This window comes from Somniosus microcephalus, chromosome 5 (genome assembly GCF_052327205.1).
Source record: "Somniosus microcephalus isolate GS21.2 chromosome 5, FLI_Smic_1.0, whole genome shotgun sequence".
Taxonomy (NCBI): domain Eukaryota; kingdom Metazoa; phylum Chordata; class Chondrichthyes; order Squaliformes; family Somniosidae; genus Somniosus; species Somniosus microcephalus.
Genome location: NC_140991.1, coordinates 313,850,911 through 313,875,692, shown reverse-complemented (window position 1 = coordinate 313,875,692; position 24,782 = coordinate 313,850,911). Strand labels below are relative to the sequence as shown.

At 48.1% G+C, this 24,782-nt stretch overlaps 1 protein-coding gene across 2 annotated transcripts in view; it reads left to right on the top strand.

Moving 5' to 3' along the window:
• Window positions 1–24,782, top strand: part of drosha (drosha ribonuclease III) — a 213,962-nt gene that overhangs the window by 14,835 nt on the left and 174,345 nt on the right. For both annotated transcript variants that reach the window (XM_085989256.1, XM_085989257.1), the window contains exons 4-13: window positions 2,900–3,146; window positions 5,056–5,197; window positions 10,575–10,738; window positions 15,596–15,676; window positions 16,630–16,716; window positions 16,830–16,916; window positions 17,763–17,834; window positions 18,740–18,821; window positions 23,167–23,241; window positions 24,394–24,563. In XM_085989256.1, coding sequence (XP_085845382.1) covers window positions 2,900–3,146; window positions 5,056–5,197; window positions 10,575–10,738; window positions 15,596–15,676; window positions 16,630–16,716; window positions 16,830–16,916; window positions 17,763–17,834; window positions 18,740–18,821; window positions 23,167–23,241; window positions 24,394–24,563 — 1,207 coding nt within the window. The remainder of the gene's footprint in view (window positions 1–2,899; window positions 3,147–5,055; window positions 5,198–10,574; window positions 10,739–15,595; window positions 15,677–16,629; window positions 16,717–16,829; window positions 16,917–17,762; window positions 17,835–18,739; window positions 18,822–23,166; window positions 23,242–24,393; window positions 24,564–24,782) is intronic.

Genomic DNA, 24,782 nt, shown 5'->3' with positions numbered 1-24,782 from the left:
CAATCTATTGGACGCAAGGGAATACCAGCCACGTTCATGCAACCTGTCCGCCCAATTTAACCCTCTCGGCCCCGGCGTCATTCTTACAAATCAGACCATAAATAATGTTCCCCTTTAAGCTGCACGGCTGCGTGGCCACACCGCGCTCTGCAGCTCCCGCGCAGCCGGCTCCTCGGCTTCTGAATAGGAAAAAACAACACTTTACAGCATTTCAAGATTAAGGCGTTTAACTTTACACCCATTTACACAAAGCTGAAGGGAATATTGGGCCGTATTTGATCCAAATGCAGTGGCTGGGTTAAAGAGCCACTGACTGAGGCACTGCAGCAACTTCCGGGTTTCCCGCGCGCTGCTGGTCGTCGCCATTGCCAGTCCGTCGCCAGGTAAATATTCCAGCCCTTGTATCTGTCTTCATGGAAGAAGACACACAAAAAAAAAACATTCTGGAAATAGTGGGGGGACCAAGTGAGAATGAGCAACATAAAGAAATTGGTATTAGTAAAGAAATAGTACTGGAGAAATTAATGGGAACTAAAAGCCAACAAATTCGCTGGACCTGAGGGCCTACATCCTAGGGTAACCACTGGTCACATCCCATCAATTAGAATACCTGCCCATCATCCCTACTGTCTTATACAATTCTAACAGGACTAGACAGACTGGATGCAGGAAGGATGTTCCCGATGGCGGGGGGAGTCCAGAACCAGGGGTCACAGTCTAAGGATAAAGGGGTAAGCCATTTAGGACTGAGATGAGGAGGAATTTCTTCACCCAGAGAGTGGTGAACCTGTGGAATTCTCTACCACAGAAGGCAGTGGAGGCCAATTCATTAAATATATTCAAGAAGGAGTTGGATATATTTCTTGAGGCTAAAGGGATCAAGGGATATGGGGAGAAAGCAGGGACAGGGTACTGAGTTTGGATGATCAGCCACGATCTCATTAAATGGCAGAACAGGCTCGAGGGGCCAAAGGGCCTACTCCTGCTCCTATCTTCTATGTCTCCTGCCGCTCAGCCAATTTGCTAATTGCGCTGGAAACCGACATTTCCGATCTGTCAAGAATGCTCTTGACAGATCGGACGCCTGCCGTGGAGAAGGGTCTCTGCGGGGGGGAGAGTTCCGCTTTCTGCAGAACCTCCGCCCGCAGAAAACCCCTAGAAATCTTACGCCTGGTAAAAGCACGCGTAAGGCCTGCTTTTACCAGCATAAGAGTTCAAAAAAATATTTTTTCACTCATTTATCATTTAAAAATACTTTTTAAAAAAGATAAGTTTGTTTTTAGCCCCATAAAAAACTTTAATTGTTTTTTTCAAAAAATTAAATTTTTGTTTAATATATTTAATTTATTGTAATTTGAACTCATTTTAAAAATGGATTAAAAAAATATATTATATAATGTTTTAGTGTTTTTGGGGTGATCTCCATCCATATATTTGACAGGTCGATCTGTCAACAAAAAGTTAGTATGCAGGTGCAGCAAGTGATCAAGAAGGCCAATGGAATGTTGGCTTTTATTGCTAGGGGGATAGAATATAAAAACAGGGAGGTATTGCTGCAGTTGTACAAGGTATTGGTGAGACCGCACCTGGAATACTGCATACAGTTTTGGTGTCCATACTTAAGAAAAGACATACTTGCTCTCGAGTCAGTACAAAGAAGGTTCACTCGGTTAATCCCGGGGATGAGGGGGTGGTCATATGAGGAGAGGTTGAGTAGATTGGGACTCTACTCATTGGAGTTCAGAAGAATGAGAGGCGATCTTATTGAAACATACAAGATTGTGAAGGGGTTGGATCGGGTGGATGCGGGGAGGATGTTCCTGATGATGGGTGAAACTAGAACTAGGGGGCATAGTCTTAGAATAAGGGGCTGCTCTTTCAAAACTGAGATGAGGAGAAACTTCTTCACTCAAGAGGGTGATAGGTTTGTGGAATTTGCTGCCCCAGAAAGCTGTGGAAGCTACATCATTAAATAAATTTAAAACAGAAATAGATAGTTTCCTAGAAGTAAAGGGAATTAAGGGTTACGGGGAGCGGGCAGGAAATTGGACATGAGTTTAGGTTCGGAATGGTCATGGCCCTGTGGGTAGTGGAGTGGGCCCAGGGGCCGTGTAGCCTGGTTCTGCTCCTACTGTGTTCTAATTCTGTGTTAGATTTCAGGAGATGGTTTTATTCCTGTTCCTGGCTGGGGTGGAGATCGCCTTTACAGAAGGTAAGTACTGTAGAAAATATAGGGACAGCGTGATCTCCTGGAAGAATTTCGATCGCCTAGATGGGTCGGAGAGGAATTTCCCAGATTTTTTTCTCCCAAATTGGCCATTGGGTCTTTATCTGGTTTTTCGCCTCTCCCGGGAGATCACATGGGTTCGGGTGGATGCACAGTGATAGAAGATTTGAGGTTAGGATCAGATCAGCCATGATCTTATTGAATGGTGGAGCAGGCTCGAGGGGCCGATTGGCCTACTCCTGCTCCTATTTCTTATGTTCTTATGTCAAGTGTATGAAGGGAGATTCCCTTCTCCTATTGGCTCCCCATGGCCCACGTGATCCCAGGGACGCTTGCGAACCGCCTGCGCCCCCTGGGATACGTGGACCCTGCGCATTTCGAGTTTGGAGAGGCCCAGGAGCAGAAGTGTCCGCACCTGGGGAGCCCTCGGGTAAGTCCGTAGATTTTTTTCCAGATCGGAGGCCTCCGCACGCAGGAAGCCTCTGATCGGAAAATACGGGCCATTGACGATAAGTGGTGCAAGTTCACGAAAGTGTTGTGTTTGAAAATTGCTTTTGTTTTTACTGACCTTAATCTGAGTGCAGCAAATATTTGTTTGGAAAGGGCAGGTTTGTATTTTTTTTCGCAAGGGCTTGAAGGTGATTCAGATGTTTCCCGTGCTTTTTCTTCAAGCCGGTCAAGCAGCAGGGAGTGGAAGCGACCTCGCTGGGAGGATGAGCGAGACCGAAGATCAATGGGCCACAGTTACAGTAAGGAGAAATCTCATTCTGCCCCTCGAAGCAAGGAGACGGACGAGAGCGTCTCCACCGCGAGGATTGAAGAGGAGAAAGAGGAGGACGAGCTGTTCATCATGAAGCCAGTGTGGATTCGGTGTACCCATTCTGAGAATTACTATTCTAGTGATCCCATGGATCAGGTGGTAAGGACAGCGTGGTCAGATTACATCAGAGTCTACAGCACAGAAACAGGCCATTCGGCCCAACTGGTCCATGCCGGTGTTTATGCTCCACACAAGCCTCCTCCCACCCTTCTTCATCTCACCCCATCAACATAGAAACATAAAAACATAGAAGATAGGAGCAGGAGTAGGCCATTCGGCCCCTCGAGCCTGTTCCGCCATTCAATGCGATCATGGCTGATCGTCCAAATTCAGTACCCTGTCCCTGCCTTCTCCCCATATCCCTTGATCCCTTTAGCCTTAAGAAATATATCTAACTCCTTCTTGAATATATTTAATGAATTGGCCTCAACTGCCTTCTGTGGTAGAGAATTCCACAAGTTCACCAATCTCTGGGCGAAGAAATTCCTCCTCATTTCTGTCCTAAGTGGCTTACCCCTTATCCTTAGATATCCTTCTATTCTGTTCTCCCTTATGTGTTTATCCAGCCTCCCCTTAAATGCATCTCTGCTATTCACCTCAACCACTCCCTATGGCAGCGAGTTCCACATTCTCACCCCTCTCTGGATAAAGAAGTTAACTACTTGTTAACAGGCAGCTGATTGGCTCTAATCCCTTTCCTGCCTCGAGGAGACGGGTCCCTGCGTGACTTGGGGACCCGCCTCCCGGGAAGATGGTACGGAGGCGGGTTGGGAGCGGGGTCGGTGTCCGCTTCCCAGTTTCTGCCATTTTTCCGGCAGTCCCGCCTCCCCAGGGATGGTAAAATCCAGCCCCTTGTGTTTCTATCTGACAAATTTTGAAACCATTGGCAAAAGATCTAGGCCTAGAAATTGGGTTGGGGCGCAAAAGTCGCCTGAGCGCAGGTTTTAGCGCAGCGATCGGAGTGATACCGATCGCCAGAAATTCAGTTTCAGCGCCCCTCGAGGGACACGGGGCGAGGCTCGAGGCGCTCCGCGTCCCTCTTAGGGCGCTGAAACTGATTATCGCAGCGCACCGTGCCGCAGCGCCACACGCTGCGGTACTGCAGGCCTTCCTCCCACTGTTAAGGGGGAGGTGCCTGCAACAGTGCGATCCCCGCTCGCGAGTGCCGGCAAATGAGCCCAGCACCAAGGAGAAGTGCCGGGCTCTCGGGGAAACAGCCGGCAATGCTGCGGGGGGGTGGTTAGGAGGCCGGGGACGGAGGTGCCGGCAGGCAGCCGCCAAAAAAGCGGCCGCCCCGCACCTCCACCTTAACTTGCGCCGCTGCCGGCACAGTAAGGCCCCGTGAACCGGGCGCGGGTAGCGAGCGGCGCAACTGCGGCGTTCGCTACCAAATATCGCGAATGGGACACGAATGGGGCGCTGCGCACACCGATGACATCATCGGTGGCGGCGCAGCGCAAATGCCTAACGCCACCATTAGCGCCCCTACTGAATATCGCCGGAGACGCAGCCAGTGGCGCTACAGCCACTGACAAACAGGTGGCGCTACTCACCCAATTTCTCCCCCCTAGAGCGGAAATGAGGAGAATTGTTTTCACACACAGGAGGGTTGCTAAGATCTGGAACGCGCTACCTGAAAGGGCAGTGGAATCCGATTCCGTACGAACTTTGAAAAGGCAATTGGACATGTAGTTGAAGCGAGCTAATTTGCAGGGTTCTGGGGAAAAGGCAGGGGGTGTGAGACTAAATTGGCTCGCTCTTTCAAAGAGCCGGCACAGCCACGATGGGCCGAACGCCCTCCTTCTGCGCTGTGAGATTCCACGATATTTCTCTAAATGATCTTCTATTGCGGACCGTACTCCTATCAAGTGAAGCACCCTTTCGGCGCTCCTGAAATTGCGAAAAATCCAGACTTGGAGAGTTTCGCAAGCGTTCTTCTTGTAGGCAGCTGCTCTGAAAGAAAGGCGCATTTACGTTAACAAAAAAAAAAATTGACTTCAAATTTCAGGGAGACTCCACTGTTGTTGGCACGAGTAAACTACGAAACCTTTACACAAAGTTTGATGAGGAGCTCGGGCACAGACAAGCAAAGGCGAAAGCGATCAGACCTGCCTGGGAGCCGCCAAGAACCAAACTGGATGAAGAACCAGGTATGAAAAATTATGATTTAAAAAAAAAATATGTATTATACATACAGGAAACTCTCGTTTAAACGGCACCTAAATATCCGGAATTCTCTATTAACCGGCAAAATTCTCACTCCGAAAACAACACCTCAATAACCGGCAATGTTGCCGAGTCCGAGTCTCCCGCGGTGGCCGAGTTAGTCAGTGGGGGTAGTTCTCCAAACTGCCACTACTCGGCTTCTTGGCGCTGTCGGGAGTCAGAACACCTCAATACCCCTGTAACAGGAGTCTGACTCTCCCGCGCTGTCGGGAGTCGGAACACCTCAATACCCCTGTAACAGGAGTCTGACTCTCCCGCGCTGCCGGGAGTCAGAACACCTCAATACCCCTGTAACAGGAGTCTGACTCTCCCGCGCTGTCGGGAGTCGGAACACCTCAATAACCCTGTAACAGGAGTCTGACTCTCCCGCGCTGCCGGGAGTCAGAACACCTCAATACCCCTGTAACAGGAGTCTGACTCTCCCGCGCTGTCGGGAGTCGGAACACCTCAATAACCCTGTAACAGGAGTCTGACTCTCCCGCGCTGTCGGGAGTCGGAACACCTCAATACCCCTGTAACAGGAGTCTGACTCTCCCGCGCTGTCGGGAGTCGGAACACCTCAATACCCCTGTAACAGGAGTCTGACTCTCCCGCGCTGTCGGGAGTCGGAACACCTCAATACTCCTGTAACAGGAGTCTGACTCTCCCGCGCTGCCGGTAGTCTCTTCTGATCCGCCATTTTACAGGGGTACTGTGTGTCTCCCACGCTGCTGGTAGTCATTGCATTGCATTACCCTCAACTGGCAGTACTGTACTTAATCAAGCATCTTCCGCCATCCATTTAACACAACATTCTGTAGGTGAGTACCCAATTACTGTATACTGCACATTTCTTGATTTTTTTATTTTTCTTTGTTAAAAATAGCCTCGGTAGATAACCCTCTCCGTCATCCGGAATTTTTGATCAACCGGCAACACGCCAGTCCCGTCGGTGCCGGATACCAAAGAGTTTCCTGTATATATAGCCAAGCGCTCCCCCCCCTGGTGATTCAGCAAAGTTTTTTCCCAGTAAGTAGCAGAGGCATAGACACCCAGGGTCAATCCCTGATCTGCCCCGACACAGCAGATCTCAGCTAGGGCAGTGACGGGAGTGCTGCCGCAACAACATCAGAATTAGGAGCAGGAGTCGGCCACATGGCCCCTCGAGCCTGCTCCGCCATTCAATGACCTTCGACCTCATCTCCACTTTCCCGTCCGATCTCCATATCCCTCGATTCCCCTAGAGTCCAAAAATCTATCTACCTCAGTCTTCAATATACTCAATGATTCAGTATCCGCAGCCCTCTGGGGCAGAGAATTCCAAAGATTGACAACCCTCTGAGTGAAGAAATTCCTCCTCATCTCAGTCTTAAATGGCCGACCCCTTATCCTGAGACTGTGACCCCTGGTTCTAGATTCTCCAGCCAGGTGGAAACAACCTCTCCGCATCGATGTCATTGGCCTCTCTGTCTCTGGCGAGAGAGGGGAATTATCAGGCAGGGCTCCACTGCTATCCAGTGCCCTCTGGTGGATGGGCGTTAGCTGAGAACAGGGTAGGGTTTGGATGTGGTGCCGTCTTTGGTTGGATAGCCCGCCAACACCATCTGTCCGGCTTCACGGCAAAAATAGCAGCTTGGGCTCGTCACTTGAAGGTAAAGGGCAAGGGTGCAATGCCTTCGGGAAAAGAGAGTGGCTTACTTCTTCCATTCATGGGCAGGGCAGGGCACAGTCACGTGGGTAGTAGCAGCTCCTTCACGCTCTCGCCCGAGTAAAAAGGAAAAGAAGAAAAGACTTGCATTTCTATAGCGCCGTTCACAACCTCAGGATGTCCCAATGCGCTTTACAGCCAATGAAGCACTTTCTTTCTTCTCCGGCAGGCTTGCCATTGCACCTAACAACATTTCTGTGTGCATGCCCATCACCCGTCTTCTGAAGGCCGCCCCACCGAGGTCATCCCCCGAGTCCTGTGGAGCAGAACTCACCCTCCGGGGAGCTGGCACCCGAGCTATCCTCTCCCCCTGGTTTAGCTGCAGCCCACTCGTGCCCGGTGAATCACTAAGTGCCGATCCCACCGCCGCACTACCCACCAAACTCCGCGCTGTGCCATTTCCTGAGCTGGTGCCTGCGAGTGTCAGATGCGGTGATGGTATCGTCAGCTCCTCCTCCTTCGCTGTCCTCCATCACTTCGGGGACTGGCCGGCCAGGTTGGAGTTCTCGGGTATCTGAGAGGAGAAATGCACAAGTGTCGAGTTGTGGTGAGGGGATTGGAGGGAAAGCAAGATATCCATGCACACACCATCAGCAGCTTGTAAGTGAAAAGAGATTGTGGGATGAGGGGAAGTGGGACGCGAGAAGAAGGATTAGGTATGAGCATACCGTCATCGTCAGCAACGCTTTCAACTTCCCCGCTCGCCACGGACTCTGTGAAGGCCCCTCCCGTGATCTCCAGCACTGCTTCCTCCAGCTCCGTCTGGTTCTGTAGACGGGTTTCCCCGTCACCCGTCTGCTGCTGCTCCCGGCGGTTATGAGCGACCTTTGCCTGCAAGAGAAGGGGAAGTGCGTCGGTGAGTATGGTGCAGCGTGTTTGGGTGATGTGCCTGCCATGGTTGAACAGCTGGCAGCGTGTGCAAGGTGCGAGTCTTGCACAGTGGTAAGAGGCTGAAGAGAAGCCACGATTGTGAAGTACGAGTGGTGATTGCTAGCGATTGTTGGGTAGGTGAGTGATGGGGGTGCGGTGCACTGAGCAGTGGGTGAGGCTAGTGGTGCAGATATAGCATTTGATGAGGCATTCACTCACATTGACCACTTGTGTGAGGCCATTAAACTTTTTGCGGCACTGGCTCCAGGTCCTGGGGACAACACCCGTCGCGCTGACGGCTTCAGCGATCTCCTCCCACAGCCTTCTGCTGCTCTGCCTTGAAGGCCTCCTGCCCCCCTGTGGGTAGAGGACCTTACGGCGTCTGTGAACCCCCAGGACCGAGGCCTCCAGTGCCACATCCGAAAATCTCCTCGCCCTTTCCCTTGACTGTTGGGCCATGGCTTTCTCCACAATGACAATGAGGTGTTTCTGCAACAAAGCCCCTCCCCTTTAACTAGCGCTGAGCGCCTGGGCCCAACCTTATTGGCCGGTATACTGCACCCCGATATTGGCCCCCCGCCCATGTTCAGCGCTAAGCCAATCAGCAGCGCGTTTAGCATTGAGATCAGCGCTGCAATCACCATAACGAACAGGCAGCACGAATTTTGCATGCTGCCTGCACCACTTTGAACGCGTGCGGGCACATGGCACTTCGCGCTGCCCATGCCCGTTTTCAGGCCATACCAAGTTTCTAAGCCTGTATCGCCATGACTAGATTAGATGTTCAGCCACTTGCAGCATTTCAATGACTTTTACCCACACAAATACAAGCAAGCGTGTGCACTGAAAAGCTCCACAGGGTGCTTGTCTTTGAAATAAATGGCTTGAACCGTTGATATTCTGAGATGGAGTGTTATAAACCTCATCATCATCAAGGAACTACTCATGAAATAACACTGGGCGGCCAGCTGGTGGCGCCGTCCAAGGAGTATAAATACTCGGGCGTGGGCCCAGCTTGCCAGGGACATTTTGTAAGACAAGGAACTAGTGAAGTTTCAGAACATGGAGGTCCAGTTGTACAAGTTGATTAAAGCCTTGCTTTATACTCAAACCAAGTGTGTAGTGAGTGTTATTACGTCAGGGAGTATAGGAGTAATTTTCTTTTTATATTCGTTCTTGGGATGTGGGCGTCACTGGCAAGACCGGCATTTATTGCCCATCCCTAGTTGCCCTTGAGAAGGTGGTGGTGAGCCGCCTTCTTGAACCACTGCAGTCCGTGTGGTGAAGGTGCTCCCACAGTGCTGTTAGGGAGGGAGTTCCAGGATTTTGACCCAGCGACGATGAAGGAACGGCCGATATATTTCCAAGTCAGGATGGTGTGTGTGACTTGGAGGGGAACTTGGAGGTGGTGGTGTTCCCATGCGCCTGCTGCCCTTGCCCTTCTAGGTGGAAGAGGTCGCGGGTTTGGGAAGTGCTGCCGAAGAAGCCTTGGCGTGTGGTGAGTACAGTGTGCTCGGGAGGAACAGGTGACTTTGGACCTCTGGTTCCCAAAGCTCTCCACCACTGGGGGTTTTCCTCGCCTCGTGTCTGAGTCTGTTGTAGACTCATTGATAGAGATCGATCGCTGCGATTAATCAACAACTCTGTTAAAGTTGTGTATGGAGATCGGGCAGGAAAGTGGAGTTGAGGTCGAAGATCAGCCATGATCTTATTGAATGGTGGAGCAGGCTCGAGGGGCCGAATGGCCGACTCCTGCTCCTAATTCTTGTGTTCTTATGAACCTCTTGTGGCAGCCATTTAAGACTGAGATGAGGAGGAATTTTTTCACTGAGGGTTGTGAATTTTTGGTATTATTTACCGCAGATGGCTGCGGATGCTGAATCGTTGAGTATATTCAAGACTGAGATCGATAAATTTTTGGACTCTAGTGGAATCGAGGGATATGGGGATTGGGGGCGGGAAAGTGGAGTTGAGGTCGAAGATCAGCCATGATCTTATTGAATGGCGGAGCAGGCTCGAGGGGCCGTATGGCCGACTCCTGCTCCTAATTCTTATGTTGTTATGAGGTGACTACCAGGATGGTAGAAGACGAGCTCGATGGACCCTGGTCTTTTCTTGTCTAGCAATTCCTATCTGTTTCAAACGTTTCGAATGACCCACTCGGTGAGAATGGCGGCAACCTACCCACGTATATCAAGACCTTCCTGAACTCGGCTATGTCGCTGCCTTATCTTGCGCGGTCTGTGTCAGCCAGTCTGGGACGTGCATTCTCCACAGCCTGCAGTAATCCACTTTTAACCCTGTATGTGCTGTGATCAGCAAGAAATAATCCACTAAGCGATCCACCATAGGTAAAAAATGCTTACTTTTTGTCCCCACCAATGTTGCCTTTAATTCTCTTTTGGGGCGTGTGGCCTGTTTATAATGCCGCGCGTGCGCAGTTTTTTCCCCCCTATGTAAAAGCCGGTGAGCCGGCTGCGCGGGAGCTGCAGAGCGATGGGCAGCCGCGCAGCTTAAAGGGAACATTGGTCACCACCTGTACCTCTTCAACACCCCCGATAGTATCGTGTTGTAATTTTAGATCCTTGCTGAAAATAAAAGCAAAAGCAGCCGATCAATCAGTTCGATCTATTGGATTGCTACAGTTCTGTGAACATTTGAAGCATTTAATATTTCTCCACTTCCCCTAGCGATTGGTCGTTCATTGTCATCGCTGTTTGACTGCGCTTTCTCTCTCCGCTCAGACGCCAGCTCCAGTGACTCGGGCTGCGACTCGGATGATAACAGCAGTGGGAGCAGTACCTGCAGCTCGGACTCTGAAATTATCGACGTCATCGAAGAAATCAAGCGGAAGAAAGCGCACCCTGATCGGCTGCACGAGGAACTCTGGTACAATGATCCAGGCCAGGTGTGTCGTCCCTTCTGTCGCACAATGACACAGCGCAGAAAGAAAGAAAAGACAGACTTGCATTTCTATAGCGTCTTTCACCACCACCGGATGTCCCAAAGCGCTTCACAGCCAATGAAGTACTTTTTGAAGTGTGGTCACTGTTGCAATGTGGGAAACGTGGCAGCCAATTTGCGCACAGCAAGCTCCCACAAACAGCAATGTGATAATGACCAGATAATCTGTTTTAGTTTTGTTGATTGAGGGGTAAATATTGGCCAGGACACCGGGGAGAACTCCCCTGCTCTTCGAAATAGTGGCCGTGGGATCTTTTACGTCCACCCGAGAGAACAGACGGGGCCTCGGTTTAACATCTCATCCGAAAGACGGCACCTCCGACAGAGCAGCACTCCCTCAGCACTGCACTGGGAGTGTCAGCTTAGATTGTCGTGCTCAAGTCTCTGGAGTGGGACTTGAACCCACGACCTCCTGATTCCAGAGGCGAGGGTGCCGCCCACTGAGCCACTGGCTGACTGAAGGAGGCCATTCGGCCCTTCTCTCAATGACACAGTTAGAGTTTCTTTGTCAGTGGGAAAGTTTTTTTTTGGAAAGCACTCATGAGGTTGTAGGAAAGATGAAATAGTCCTCCTAAATTGTCAATGTATTGAATTGATTGATTTTTGCTATTTCCACAATCCTATTAGTTCCTTTCTCAGTAATTTCCCTGTATGGCGCTTAATAAAAGAATGATAAAATATAGTGACACATGAATTTATTTTAAAGAAACCGATTGATGAGGAATTTGTTTAAAAAGACTGTAATGTAGAATTGGTGTAGCTAATCACCTGTTTTGTAATTACCATCGCCAGTACATAACATAAGAGCAGGAGTAGAATCAATGGCCCTGAAATTAGGATCGGGAGCTTGCCGCGCGTGCAAGCCCCCGATGTGCACTCACCCTGCGCACCGACATCTGAAGCCTGGGCCTGCTCGCATTTCCTGTCACTGGCCCGGTTCAGATGTCGGCGCGCTGTGCTTACCTGATCCAGCGGCGTAGTTAGTGCGATGTGCCGGCTGGGACCAGGTGAGCACTGTGCAGCCAATCAGGGGAGGGGAAACTCATTTATGAGTTTGACAGTAAGAACTGTCAAACTCATGAAAAGTATGGGCTGCCAAAACACTACTTTAACTTTAAATAAAATTTTAAAAAACATCCCACTGATTATATTAACTATAAATTTAACTATAAATAAGTTTTAAAAAATGTTTTAAACAATTAATCAATTTTTTGAAAAAAATAAAAAAATTTAAAAATAGGGTCTAAAACTAAACTTACCTTACTGTAAATTCTTTAAAAATAACAAACCTGTGGAAAAAAAATTTCTACATTGTACTAAAAGCCCACTTACATGAAACACTAAATACTTACATCTGGTTTTTCCACACGTAAAAACCGGAGGCCTTTACACTCGGGCAACTGTGGGGGGGAAAAAAAAAAAGGAATTTCACTGCGCACGCGCTGCCCGTGCAGTCGCACACGTTCTGCCTCTTAACCCCTTGGGTCAGAGGACAGGAAATGCCGGTTTTCAGCGCATGCGCTGTGCATGCTGAAAACCGGCAATTCCTCCGGGCACACGCGTGAGTACCCCGTCCTTACTCACACGTTGTGCCCGGAATTACTGGGCCAATAAGATCATGACTGATCTTCGACCTCAACCCCACTTTCCCGCCCTCTCCCCATATCCTCGATTCCCTTCCTGTCTAAAAGTCTATCTATCTCTGTCTTTAATATATAGATGAACTCTCACTCTTGTAAACTCCAGAGAATAAAGACACATTCCACTCAACTGGTTCTATAACCTTGCCTAACAAAAATCTAGCAATCGCAGTTTTGACATTTTCAATTGACCCCCCCAGCCTCGACAGCTTTTTGGGGGAGAGAGTTCCAGATTTCCACCACCCTTTGTGTGAAGAAATGCTTCCTGACATCGCCCCTGAACGGCCTGGCTCTAATTTTAAGGTTCTGCCCCCTTGTTCTGGACTCCCCCCACCAGAGGAAATAGTTTCCCTCTATCGACCCTATCGAATCCTTTAATCATCTTAAACGCCTCCATTAGATCACCCCTTAATCTTCTATATTCAAGGGAACACGAGCCCAGTCTGTGAAAGCTGTCCTCGTAATTTAACCCTCTGAGCCCCGGCATCATTCTGGTGAATCTGCGCTGCTCCCCCTCCGAGGCCAATATACCCTTCCTGAGGGGCGGGGCCCAGAACTGAACACAGTGACTCCAGAGCGGGTCTAACCAGGGCTCGGTACAGCTGGAACATAACTTCCACCCCTCTGTATTCCAGCCCCCTTGAGATACGGCCCAACATTCTGTCAGCCTTTTTACATTATTTTTTGCACCTGTCCACGAGCTTTTAGTGATTTCTGTGCTTGGACCCCTCGATCTCTCTGCTCACCTCTCGGTTCCTAGCTCATGCATGCGTGAAAGAGATGCAGCATAGCCGCTGCTTTCAACCCTCCTCTGTGGACCCACAATGCCCAGATTGCATCACATAAGAACATGAGAAATAGGAGCAGGAGTCGGCCATTTGGCCCTTCGAGCCTGCTCCGCCATTCAATAAGATCATGGCTGATCTTCTACCTCATCCCCACATTCCTGCACTATCCCCATATCCCTTGACACCTTTAATATCCAAAAATCTATCGATCTCTGTCTTGAATATACTCAACGACTCAGCCTCCACAGCCCTCTGGGGTAGAGAATTCTATTCACCACCCTCAGAGTGAAGAAATTTCTCCTCATCTCAGTCCTGAATGGCTGACCCCTTATCCTGAGACTGTGACCCCTGGTTCTAGACTCCCCAGCCAGGGGAAACATCCTCCCTGCATCTACCCTGTCAAGCCCTGTAAGAATTTTGTATGTTTCAATGAGATCACCTCTCATTCTTCTAAACACTAGAGAATATAGGCCTAGTCTACTCAATCTCTCCTCATAGAACAATCCCCCCGCCCTCATCACAAACTCCAGTATGATTTGGACAGGTTGGGTGATTGGGCCGATGCATGGCAGATGCAGTATAATGTGGATAAATGCGAGGTTATCCACTTGGTGGCAAAAACAGGAAGGCGGATTATTATCTGAACAGCAATAGATTGGGAGAAGGGGAAGTGCAACGAGACCTGGGTGTCCTTGTGCACCAATCGCTGAAGGTAAGCATGCAGGTGCAGCAGGCGGTTAAGAAGGCAAATGGTATGTTGGCCTTCATAGCGAGAGGGTTCGAGTACAGGAACAAGGATGTCTTGCTGCAGTTGTACAGGGTCTTGGTGAGACCACACCTCGAGTACTGTGTGCAGTTTTGGTCGCCTTATCTGAGGAAGGATGTTCTTGCCATGGAGGGAGTGCAGCGAAGATTCACCAGACTGATACCTGGGATGGCAGGAATGACGTATGAGGAGAGATTGGGTCGATTAGGCTTATATTTGCTGGAGTTTAGAAGAATGAGTGGGGATCTCATTGAAACTAATAAAATTCTAACAGGACTGGACAGACTAGATGCAGGAAGGATGTTCCCGATGGTCGGGGAGTCCAGAACCAGGGTCACAGTCTAAGGATAAGGGGTAAGCCATTTAGGACAGAGATGAGGAGGAATTTCTTCACCCAGAGAGTGGTGAACCTGTGGAATTCTCTACCACAGAAGGCCGTTGAGGCCAATTCATTAAATATATTCAAGAAGAAGTTGGATATATTTCTTAAGACTAAAGGGATCAAGGGATATGGGGAGAAAGCAGGGACAGGGTACTGAGTTTGGATGATCAGCCATGATCTCATTAAATGGCGGAACAGGCTCGAGGGGCCGAATGGCCTACTCCTGCTCCTATCTTCTATGTTTCATCATTCGGCAGTCAGACAGCAAAGAATCCTGCAGCTGGCCTGAGCAACTCTAGATCCTGTTGTTAACTTCTGTGCGTGAGAGAAGCGAGTCAGACGTTGTAGTTTGCTCCCTTTCTGTGGGACTGCAATAACTCCAGCGCGCTGCGCTGCATGAGCAGGATTTCTGCTCTTCTCGAAAGCTCGTTGGCCATGCCGAGATATTTTATCTTCACTGTTTGAAATATAATCATTGAGATAATTGCGTGTGGGAGGTGCATCATAGAAATTGTAATCTTCTGCCCTCTGGGTGAGATAATAAGGGATGTATTGATGACGGATAGTTCCGTTTGAGGAAGCTGACACTAAGAAATTAGGTACAGAAAGTGCAAAAGTACAACAAGTGACAGTTTTCTGTATTATTCTGTTCACCCATCACCCCTGTGCTCGCTGACCTACCTTGACTCCCGGTTGAGCAACGCCTCGATTTTAAAATTCTCATCCTTTGTTTTCAAATCCCTCCGTGTCCTTGCCCCTCCCCTATCTCTGTAATCTCCTTCCAGCCCCACAACCCAACAAGATCTCTGCACTCCTCTAATTCTGGCCTCTTGAGCATCCCTGATTTTAATTGCTCCAACATTGGTGGCCGTGCCTTCTGTTGCCTGGGCCCTAAGTGCCGGAATTCCCTCCCTAAACCTCTCCGCCTCTCTCCTCCTTTAAGACGCTCCTTAAAACCTACCTCCCCTGCCCTAATTTCTCCTTATGTGGCTCGGTGTCAAATTATGTTTGATAATCGCTCCTGTGAAGCGCCTTGGGACATTTTGCTACGTTAAAGGCGCTATATAAATACAAGTTGTTGTTGTTACTTACAAGAATGCAGTTTGTGAATTATGGTGTAAATAAGGACTCTGAGCCTTATTGACAATTGGGCCCGACATTCCTTCGTATTTACACAGTAGTTTTCTCTTCTGCTTCAATTTAATGTTCGTCTCCTCACTCACAGATGAATGACGGCCCACTTTGTAAATGTAGTACCAAGGCAAAACGAACCGGGATCAGACACAGCATTTACCCGGGTGAAGAGGTAAGAATGCACTTTGTTTTGCCAAGATGGTTTTGGTTCTCACGTGGTTTAAGTGAATTTTGCGTATCACTGAAGATTCGATCTAAGTCTGGAAACATTGCTTGAAACTTAGGAGTGTAGTAAACAGTGAGGAGGAGCGTGATAGACTTCAAGAAGACAGAGACAGGCTGGGGGAATGGACAGACACATGGCAGATGCAGTTCAATGCAGAGTGGTGTGAGGTGATACATTCTGGTAGGAAGAATGAGGAGAGACAATACACACTAAATGGTACAATTTTAAGGGGGGTGCAAGAGCAGAGAGACCTGGGGGTGTTTGTGCGCAAATCTTTGAAGGTGGCAGGACAGGTTAACAAAGCAGTTAATAAAACATACGGGATCCTGGGCTATGGTACCCCGTTAAATATTTGAAACAGAAAAAATTGCGGGATGGGGGAAAGAGCGGGGGAGTGGGATTAACTGGGATTGCTCTTCGAAAGAGCCGGCGCAGAATGTTTCCACTTGTGGGGAAGAGCATAACTAGAGGCCATCAATATAAGATAGTCACCAAGAAATCCAATAGGGAATTCAGAAGAAACTTCTTTACCCAGAGAGTGGTGAGAATGTGGAACTCGCTACCACAGGGAGTGGTTGAGGCGAATAGTATAGAGGCATTTATACTAGACGAGAATATGAGGGAGAAGGGAATAGAGGGTTACGCTGATGGATTTAGATGAGGAAAGACGGGAGAAGGCTCGAGTGGAGCATAAACGCCGGCTTGGACTGGTTGGGCCAAATGGGCTGTTTCTGTGCCGTATATCCCATGTGATCTTATGTAGACTCGATGGGCTGAATGGCCGTAGACCGGTCGTGGTTTAATGAGCGGTGCTGTAAATTTCTATGATTCTATGGCTGAAGGTGCTGTGTGTTTTGCTGATGAGGGGAAGCTGGAAATCATGATTTGCTTCGTCCTAGACAAATGAGGCTTGTCGTCCAATGACCAATAATGCAGGAAAACTGTTCCACTATCGAATTACCGTTTCTCCACCGACTAACTTTTTGGTAAGTGCCGTGTTATCAGCTCTACAAGAACAAGGTACAAATCTTTTCCGGTTATATGTTGTGGTGAACTTGTATTTAATCCCCGAAATAAACGGTACGTTTTGTTTTTTTAGACCGACAGACCTACTGTGATAGAGTACGATGACCACGAATATATCTTTGAAGGGTTTTCCCTGTTTTCTCACGCTCCTCTTAGTAACGTGAGTACCGCAGTTGTAAACTATCAGCCATTACTTTACATAGGACGTATTGGAAGTGAATGCGCCCAATCAGAAATACTGACTTGAAACCATGCTGTCGTTTTAACTCAATATCCATTATTATGGGGGAAAAATTCAGTTGTTTGCACCTCCCGTTAGCGCCGTGAGAGGGCGCTAATGGGGTGCAAAGCAACTAGCGACCAGGCGCGGTGATGTTTGTGCCACTCGCAAAATTAACCAGACATTTTGCGGCGGCGCTAAGCACTACCACCACGATCTGCTGCGCCGGCAGATTGTGACGTCAGTCGCGTGCGCAACACCCCGGTAGCGCCCCGGACCGGATATTGAGTAGCGCCCCCTGCCTTACCGCCTGCCGCTAGCAAGGACAGGTTGAGGGGAGCGTTTTGCAGTCAGAAAGGGACTGGGGGAGCGCTATTTAAAGGCGACCGCTTCCTACCTTTTTTAGTCGGTGACATTTTTGCCCCACGCATTCTGAGAGAGAGAGAGAGAGAGAGACTTCTGGAGAGATTCAACGCTGTGTGAAGGAGTTTTGGGTACTGAGCAGCACTTTGCAGGTTTATTTTGATTTGCCCTTCCTTGCTTCGCCAGCGCTCTGAGGTAGCGCCTCGCTCCTCGGCCTTTGCGCCTTAAGACAGGTGTGAAGCGCCTGATTTAGCGCTCCAATCACCTCCCGGGGCGATAAAATCCAAGGTTGCCGTCGGAGGCGATAATTAGCGGCAAGCGCTAAACTTTGCGCACGACCGATAATGGCGCCCCAAATGGAGCGATACTGAATTTTTCCCCCTAGATGTCTATAAATAATAATACATACACTGGTTTTTGCAGATTCCTTTGTGCAAGGTCATACGTTTCAATATTGACTACACGATCCATTTTATAGAGGAAATGATGCCTGAGGCAAGTATTGATTATTTTTAAGAATAATTAATAGTTAAGAGTGGATTATCTCATGTTTTTAAGAGTCAAACATTGAGTGGTGATGTGAAAGCTCAAGTTATTATATTTAAACAAATGTCAACCAAACCTGTCTGTGCAACAATGTCTTTGGCAGTGATCTCATCCTCTTTCACATCCCATAATAAAATATCGAGGAGCGGAGCTCGTATTTTCTCGAGCTTTACAGAACCAACTGTCTTCAACCTTTTAACTCCTGGATTTTTATATAGTTTCTTTGCTGAAACGAGCTGAATACGTTGCATTTAATGTAAAGAATTATTTCATAGTCAACAAAGAAAAAGTAGACCACTCGCTTTGTAATAGCTTCTTAAAGTTTTTTTATTTGTTGTCGGCCGTTCACCGACTTGGGATTTTGTGTTTATTTTGATTACAAAAGCCGTGGCTCAGTGGGTAGCGCCCTCTCGCCTCTGAGTCAGAAGGTTGTGGGTTCAAGTCCCACTCCAGGGACTTGTGCACAAAAATCTAGGCGGACACTCCCAGTGCAGCGCTGAGGGAGTGCTGCACTGTCGGAGGTGCCGTCTTTTGGATGAGATGTTAAACCGAGGCCCCGTCTGCTCTCTCGGGTGGACGTAAAAGATCCCACGGCACTATTTCGAAGATGAGCAGGGGAGTTATCCCCGGTGTCCTGGCCAATATTTATCCCTCAATCAACATCACTAAAACAGATTATCTGGTCATTATCACATTGCTGTGTGTGGGAGCTTGCTGTGCGCAAATTGGTTGCTGCGTTTCCTACATTACAACAGTGACTGCACTTCAAAAAGTACTTCATTGGCTGTAAAGCGCTTTGGGACGTCCTGAGGTTGTGAAAGGCGCTATATAAATGCAAATCTTTCTTTTTGCAGAATTTCTGTGTGAAAGGATTGGAAATGTTCTCTTCGTTCTTATTCAAGGATATTTTGGAGCTGTACGACTGGAATATTCTTGGTAACATGAAACACCATTGAAAACTTTGCAGTAAAGTAGATGGGGTGTAACCTTTTTGATTGTTAAATCCTATTTACATTCATTAGTGACAAAACTTGGTACAGGAAACTTTGTGCTATCCGGCACCCACGGGACCGAGCTGCTGCCGTTGCCTCAAAACTGCCGTACTCTCCAGAGTTAATGTTGAGAGATATGGAGAATCTCCGTATTTGACAACAAAACACTGTTGCTTAGCAACAGCTTCTAAACACTCGGGTGTGGCCCTAAAGCTCTGTAGCTGAAGCTGTTGCTATAGCTACAGACCTTGCACAGCTTGACTGTTCAAACAAAGCAAAAAAAAAACAAACAAAAAGAATAAAAAACGGCTGCTGATTTTTGCCGGTGGCTCCAGATTGCCGGATAGCTCACCTCCAGATAGCACAAAGTTTCCTGTATGCTGTTTTAAAGATTTTTTTCAATTGAAGATTTTTTTTGGTGCGTGTTCAAAGCCATTCTCATTCGATCAATTAATTAATATGAAGTACAGGAAACTCTTTATTATCCGGCACCGACGGGACCGGCGTGGTGCCGGTTTACCAAAAAGTCCGGATTACAGAGAGGTATAGTTTAAAAGGTACGAGAGCTCCGTACACAGCAACAAAGCCAGGCTTCCCTGTTGCTTAGCAACACGTGCAGGAACTCAGGCCACAGACCAAGCGTCCCTGTTGCTTAGCAACAAGTGCAGGAACCCCAGTTACACGGCCACGGATCCAGGAAAGGCCACTAATATGAAGTAAAACTTACCTGAACCTACTCCTGAATTTTGCCGGTTAACAGAGATTTCTGGTTATTTAGGTGCCGGTAAATCGAGCGTTTCCTGTACTTTTTCCTGCTGCTCATCAGAACTAGGAGCAGGAGTAGGCCATACGGCCCGTCGAGCCTGCTCCGCCTTCACTTATTTTTAAGAACATAAGAAGCAGGAGTCGGCCATTCGGCCCTTCGAGACTGCTCCGCCATTCAATAAGACCATGGCTGATCTTTGACCTCAACTCCACTTTCCCGCCTGATCCCCATATCCCTTGGTTCCCTTAGTATCCAAAATCTATCGATCTCTGTCTTGAATATACTCAACGACTGAGCCTCCACAGCCCTCTGGGGTAGAGAATTCCAAAGATTCACCACCCTCGGAGTGAAGAAATTCCTCCTCATCTCAGTCCTAAATGGCCGACCCCTTATTCTGAGACTGTGACCCCTGGTTCTAGACTCTCCAGCCAGGGGAAACATTCTCCCTGCATCTACCCTGTCAATCCCCTTAAGAATTTTGTATGTTTCAATGAGATCACTGCTCATTCTTCTAAACTCGAGGGAATAAAGACCTAGTCTGCTCAATCTCACCTCATAGGACAATCCCCTCGTTCCTAGAATCAGTCTGGTGATCCTTTGTTGCACTCCCTCTAAGCCAGATATATTCTTCCTGAGGTAAGGAGACCGAAACTGTACACAATACTCTAGGTGTGGCCTCACCCAAGGCCCTATATAATTGCAGCAAGACTTCTTCATTCTTATTCTCCCACAGAAACACTGTTTAAAAAGAACAGAAAAATGTGTGTTTGTCTGTTTGAGAGTAGATCTTTTCTAGTTTCGTGGTGAAAACTTTGGGAGGGATCTGTTTGGGGGGGAGATGCGCATCAGGTTCGTCTTCAGCTTTGTTGACTTTTTATATCGGGTGGAAATTTGGTATTTTCCATTTATTTTACTGGGGCAGAAAAAAAAAGATTCACAAGGATGATACCAGAACCGATCAGGAAAGATTGAACTGGACCTGGGGCTCTTTCTTTTTTCTCTAGAAAAAAGAAGCTGAGGGGTGAACTGATTAGAGGTCTTCAAGCTTATGAAAGGGTTTGATAGGGTAGACGTAGCGAAGATGGGCAGGATTTTCATTCAGGAGTCGGGTAGGAGGAGGGACTACAACTTTCGGGGTTGTAGTCCCGCCTCCATGGAGATGCGGCCAATCCACGCGATTTTAACTTGATTGACCTTGTTGAGCCCGCTCAGCAGGCCAATTAAGGGCCACCCGGCAACAGGTGACGTCACAGACTGAAATTTCATCTGTCAAGAGGTTTTGACAGATGAAATATCAACGTTTCACAGCTATTTGAAGCTGTCAAACACTGACAGTCTTACTTCTAACCTGAGTCCTTCTCCACAGACTCAGTTAGAAATCTCTCCTGCACAGAAAGCTGCAGGCTGTCACTTTTGACAGTTCGCAGCCATTCTGCTTTCTGTGCCGGTGAGATGAGGGACTCCCGAGACCTAAAGGAAGGAAGGCTGAAAAGGTAAGAAAAGGTCATTTAAACTTCTTTAATCACTTTAGACACACCAAACACACTTACCTTTGCACTCTTGCACACATCACTCACCTGAACACCGACATCTCGACCCCTCCAAGTCCTTCAACCCAACGGCCTGCCTCCTCTAACTTGCCGTGGTTTGGAGCCGTCGGGAATCCCACACTTCAACCTTTAAAATAGGGATTAGGCTAAAAACTGCCTGTTAACTACCTGTTAACAGGCAGTTAATTTGCACTAATCTCCTTCCCGCCTCGGGGAGGCGGGTCCCAGTGCGGGGCGGGTACCCGCCTCCTTTGAAACTGGCATGGAGGCGGGTTTGGGTGCGGGATGGGGTCGGAACCCCTGATTTTGGGATTTTAACCCGCACACGCCTCCAATCCCGGCTCCACGGCCCAATGAAAATCCTGCCCGATGTTTCCACTCGTGAGGGGAGAACAGAACTAGGGGCCATAAATGTAAGATAGTCACTAATAAATCCAATAGGGAATTCAGGAGAAACTTCTTTACCCAGAGAGTGGTGAGAATGTGGAACTCGCTACCACAGGGAGTGGTTGAGGTGAATAGCATCGATGCATTTAAGGGGAAGTGAGATAAGCACACGAGGGAGAAAGAAATAGAAGGACCAAATTTACAGTCATCAGACATTTTGAGTAAAATTTCAATGCTCCAGTTAAAAGTATGTATGTATAATGTTCAAACATTCATTGAGCATATTCAGGACAGAGAGCGATAGATTTTTGGACTCTAGGGGAATCGAGGGATATGGGGATCGGGCGGGAAAGTGGAGATGAGGTCGAAGATCAGCCATGACCTTATTGAATGGCGGAGCAGGCTCGAGGGGCTGAATGGCCTACTCCTGCTCTTAATTCTTATGTTGTTAAAAATAAGTGAAGACTTAAGAGTAGGGATTATCATTAATGACCTTTGTGAAAAGCAGACTGACTTGTTCATCAACAACTTTGCTAGGAACATAAACCACCGGTGCCACGGTTAATAGAACCATGACCAAGCTTTTCAATAAAATGTCAGATCAATGAGCAATTATTTTTAAATGCAGTGGATATACTTGCCATAGAGAGAGTGCAGCGAAGGTTCACCAGACTGATTCCTGGGATGGCAGGGCTGTCGTATGAGGAGAGATTGGGTCGACTAGGCCTGTATTCACTAGAGTTTAGAAGAATGAGAGGGGATCTTGTGGAAACGTATAAAATTCTGACAGGGCTAGACAGACTGGATGCAGGGAGGATGTTTCCCCTGGCTGGGGGGTCTAGAACGAGGGGTCACAGTCTCAGGATACGGGGTAGGACATTTAGGACTGAGATGAGGAGAAATGTCTTCACTCAGAGGGTGGTGAACCTGTGGAATTCTCTACCACAGAAGGCTGTGGAGGCCAAGTCACTGAATGTATTTAAGAAGGAGATAGATAGATTTCTGGACACAAAAGGCATCAAGGGGCATGGGGAGAGAGTGGGAATATGGTATTGAGATAGAGGATCAGCCATGATCATATTGAATGGCGGAGCAGGCTCGAAGGGCCGAATGGCCCACTCCTGCTCCAATTTTCTATGTTTCTAAAGCAGAGTCACTTGTACTGAAGGCACTGTACAACTGTTCGATTTAAAGTCAATGATCTCTGTTAAAAGACTCGTTTTATACGTGAGTTGTTGACTCTTAAGTAGTAAATTGAAACAACCGTGGACTTGACAGGTTTTTGTATTCAGAGTTTGCACCTTTCTGGATTAGTGCCAGGTCACATGGTGGCGGGAGGGTGTAATGACAGCGTGACGTTTACATAGCAAAATTCCATTACAAATGTGGAGATCAGAAAATCATAATGGAAATAGAAAAATAAGGACAAAGCGAATGACTTTAAAATTAGATCTGAATTACGTCTTGCGTTCGCTAATTATTCCCGGCCCTCTAACCCCACCTCACTTTAAAAACTGTATTTTGTCTTGATTCCCTGTGCACAGTCCAGTGGGAGATTGACGTGAATATATCTTGATGTTTCCTAGGTCCTTTATTTGAGAGTGGTGCTGCATCCTGTCCAAGATTTCATTTTCTGCCTCGCTTTGTCAGATCGATACCCGGTGAGTAGCAGAATCATAGAACAGTACAGCACAGATAGAGGCCATTCGGCCCATCGAGTCTGCGCCGGCTCTTTCGAGGAGCGATCCAGTTAGTCATGAATAAAAGATGGCGAATAGTACGGTGCCAGTTGCTGCCATATATCACTCGGGACCTGCGTTTGCAAGTAATGTACACTGTGTTACTTGATGTCGTACAAAAATGGTGATGTTGATATTCCATCCCTTTTTTTAAAAAAAAAGAGCAAAATAGCCTAAAACTATGGTGATGTGCTACTTTCAATAGAGCGCCATGTGCCTCACATTTACTCAATTGTGTGTCGGCCCGTGGCTCAGTGGGCAGCACCCTCGCCTCTGAGTCAGAATGTCGTGGGTTCAAGTCCCACCCCAGAGACTTGAGCACAAACATCTAGGCTGATGCTCCTGTTATTGCTGTGCATTCTATGCAGCGTAATACTCAGTAATATTACAGAGCCTATTACGTCAGCTACTATGATTCGATCCTCTGCCTTAAATTGGAATTGTCCTTAACCCTACACCTGGTAATGCTACTTCCAAACCGCTCCCACCAACAGCAATGTAATAATGACCAGATCATCTGCTTTTTTAGCGATGTTGATTGAGGGATAAATATTGGCCCAGGGACACCGGGGAGAACTCCCCTGCTCTTCTTCAAAATAGTGCCGTGGGATCTTTTACATCCACCCGAGAGGGCAGACTGGGCCTCGGTTTAACGTCACATCCGAAAGACGGCACCTCTGACAGTGCAGCACTCCCTCAGCACTGCACTGGGAACGTCAGCTTAGATTGTTGTGCTCAAGTCTCTGGAGTGGGACTTGAACCCACAACCTTCTGACTCAGAGGCGAGGGTGCTGCCCACTGAGCCACGGCTGGCATTCAGTTGCATCTGAAACCAGCGTCTGTAATGACAGCGTGACGTTTACATAGCAAACCACTCCCTTTAAGTAGAGAAATATGATTTGGATGGTAGGAACTGGAAGAAATCAATCACTGACGGTAGTGAAACCCCAAAAACCCTTTGGAACTAAATGCTGTACAGCATTATCGGCAAAAATGGCGGCTGGGTTCATTATGTGTGACTCTGACCACGGTCCCTGATCCTCCTCACAAGTTACTGTTTTGTCTCCTTGTCAGATAGTGGAAAGGAGGTGCTGTCAATGCACCAGGTCTTGCTTTACCTCTTGCGCAGCAGTAAGCCGCTGGTTCCCGAGGAGGAGATTGCCAACATGCTACAGTGGGAGGAGTTGGAGTGGCAGAAGTACGCCGAAGAGTGTAAAGGCATGATTGTGACCCACCCTGGCATGGTATGTGCTCAGACAGAAGTGGCCATTTATGTAGACTGTAACGTGTTCTTGAGCAGGAAGAGGTAAAATTGCAGTAAAGTGTCTGCTAATGAATAGACCTATGATGAATGTTCCCTTTAAGCTGCACGGATACGCCCCGCGCAGCCGGATTTTCAGTGCAAAAACCGCGCATGTGCGACATATTGAATGGGCCATGCAGCCCTTTAAAGGGGCCGCACG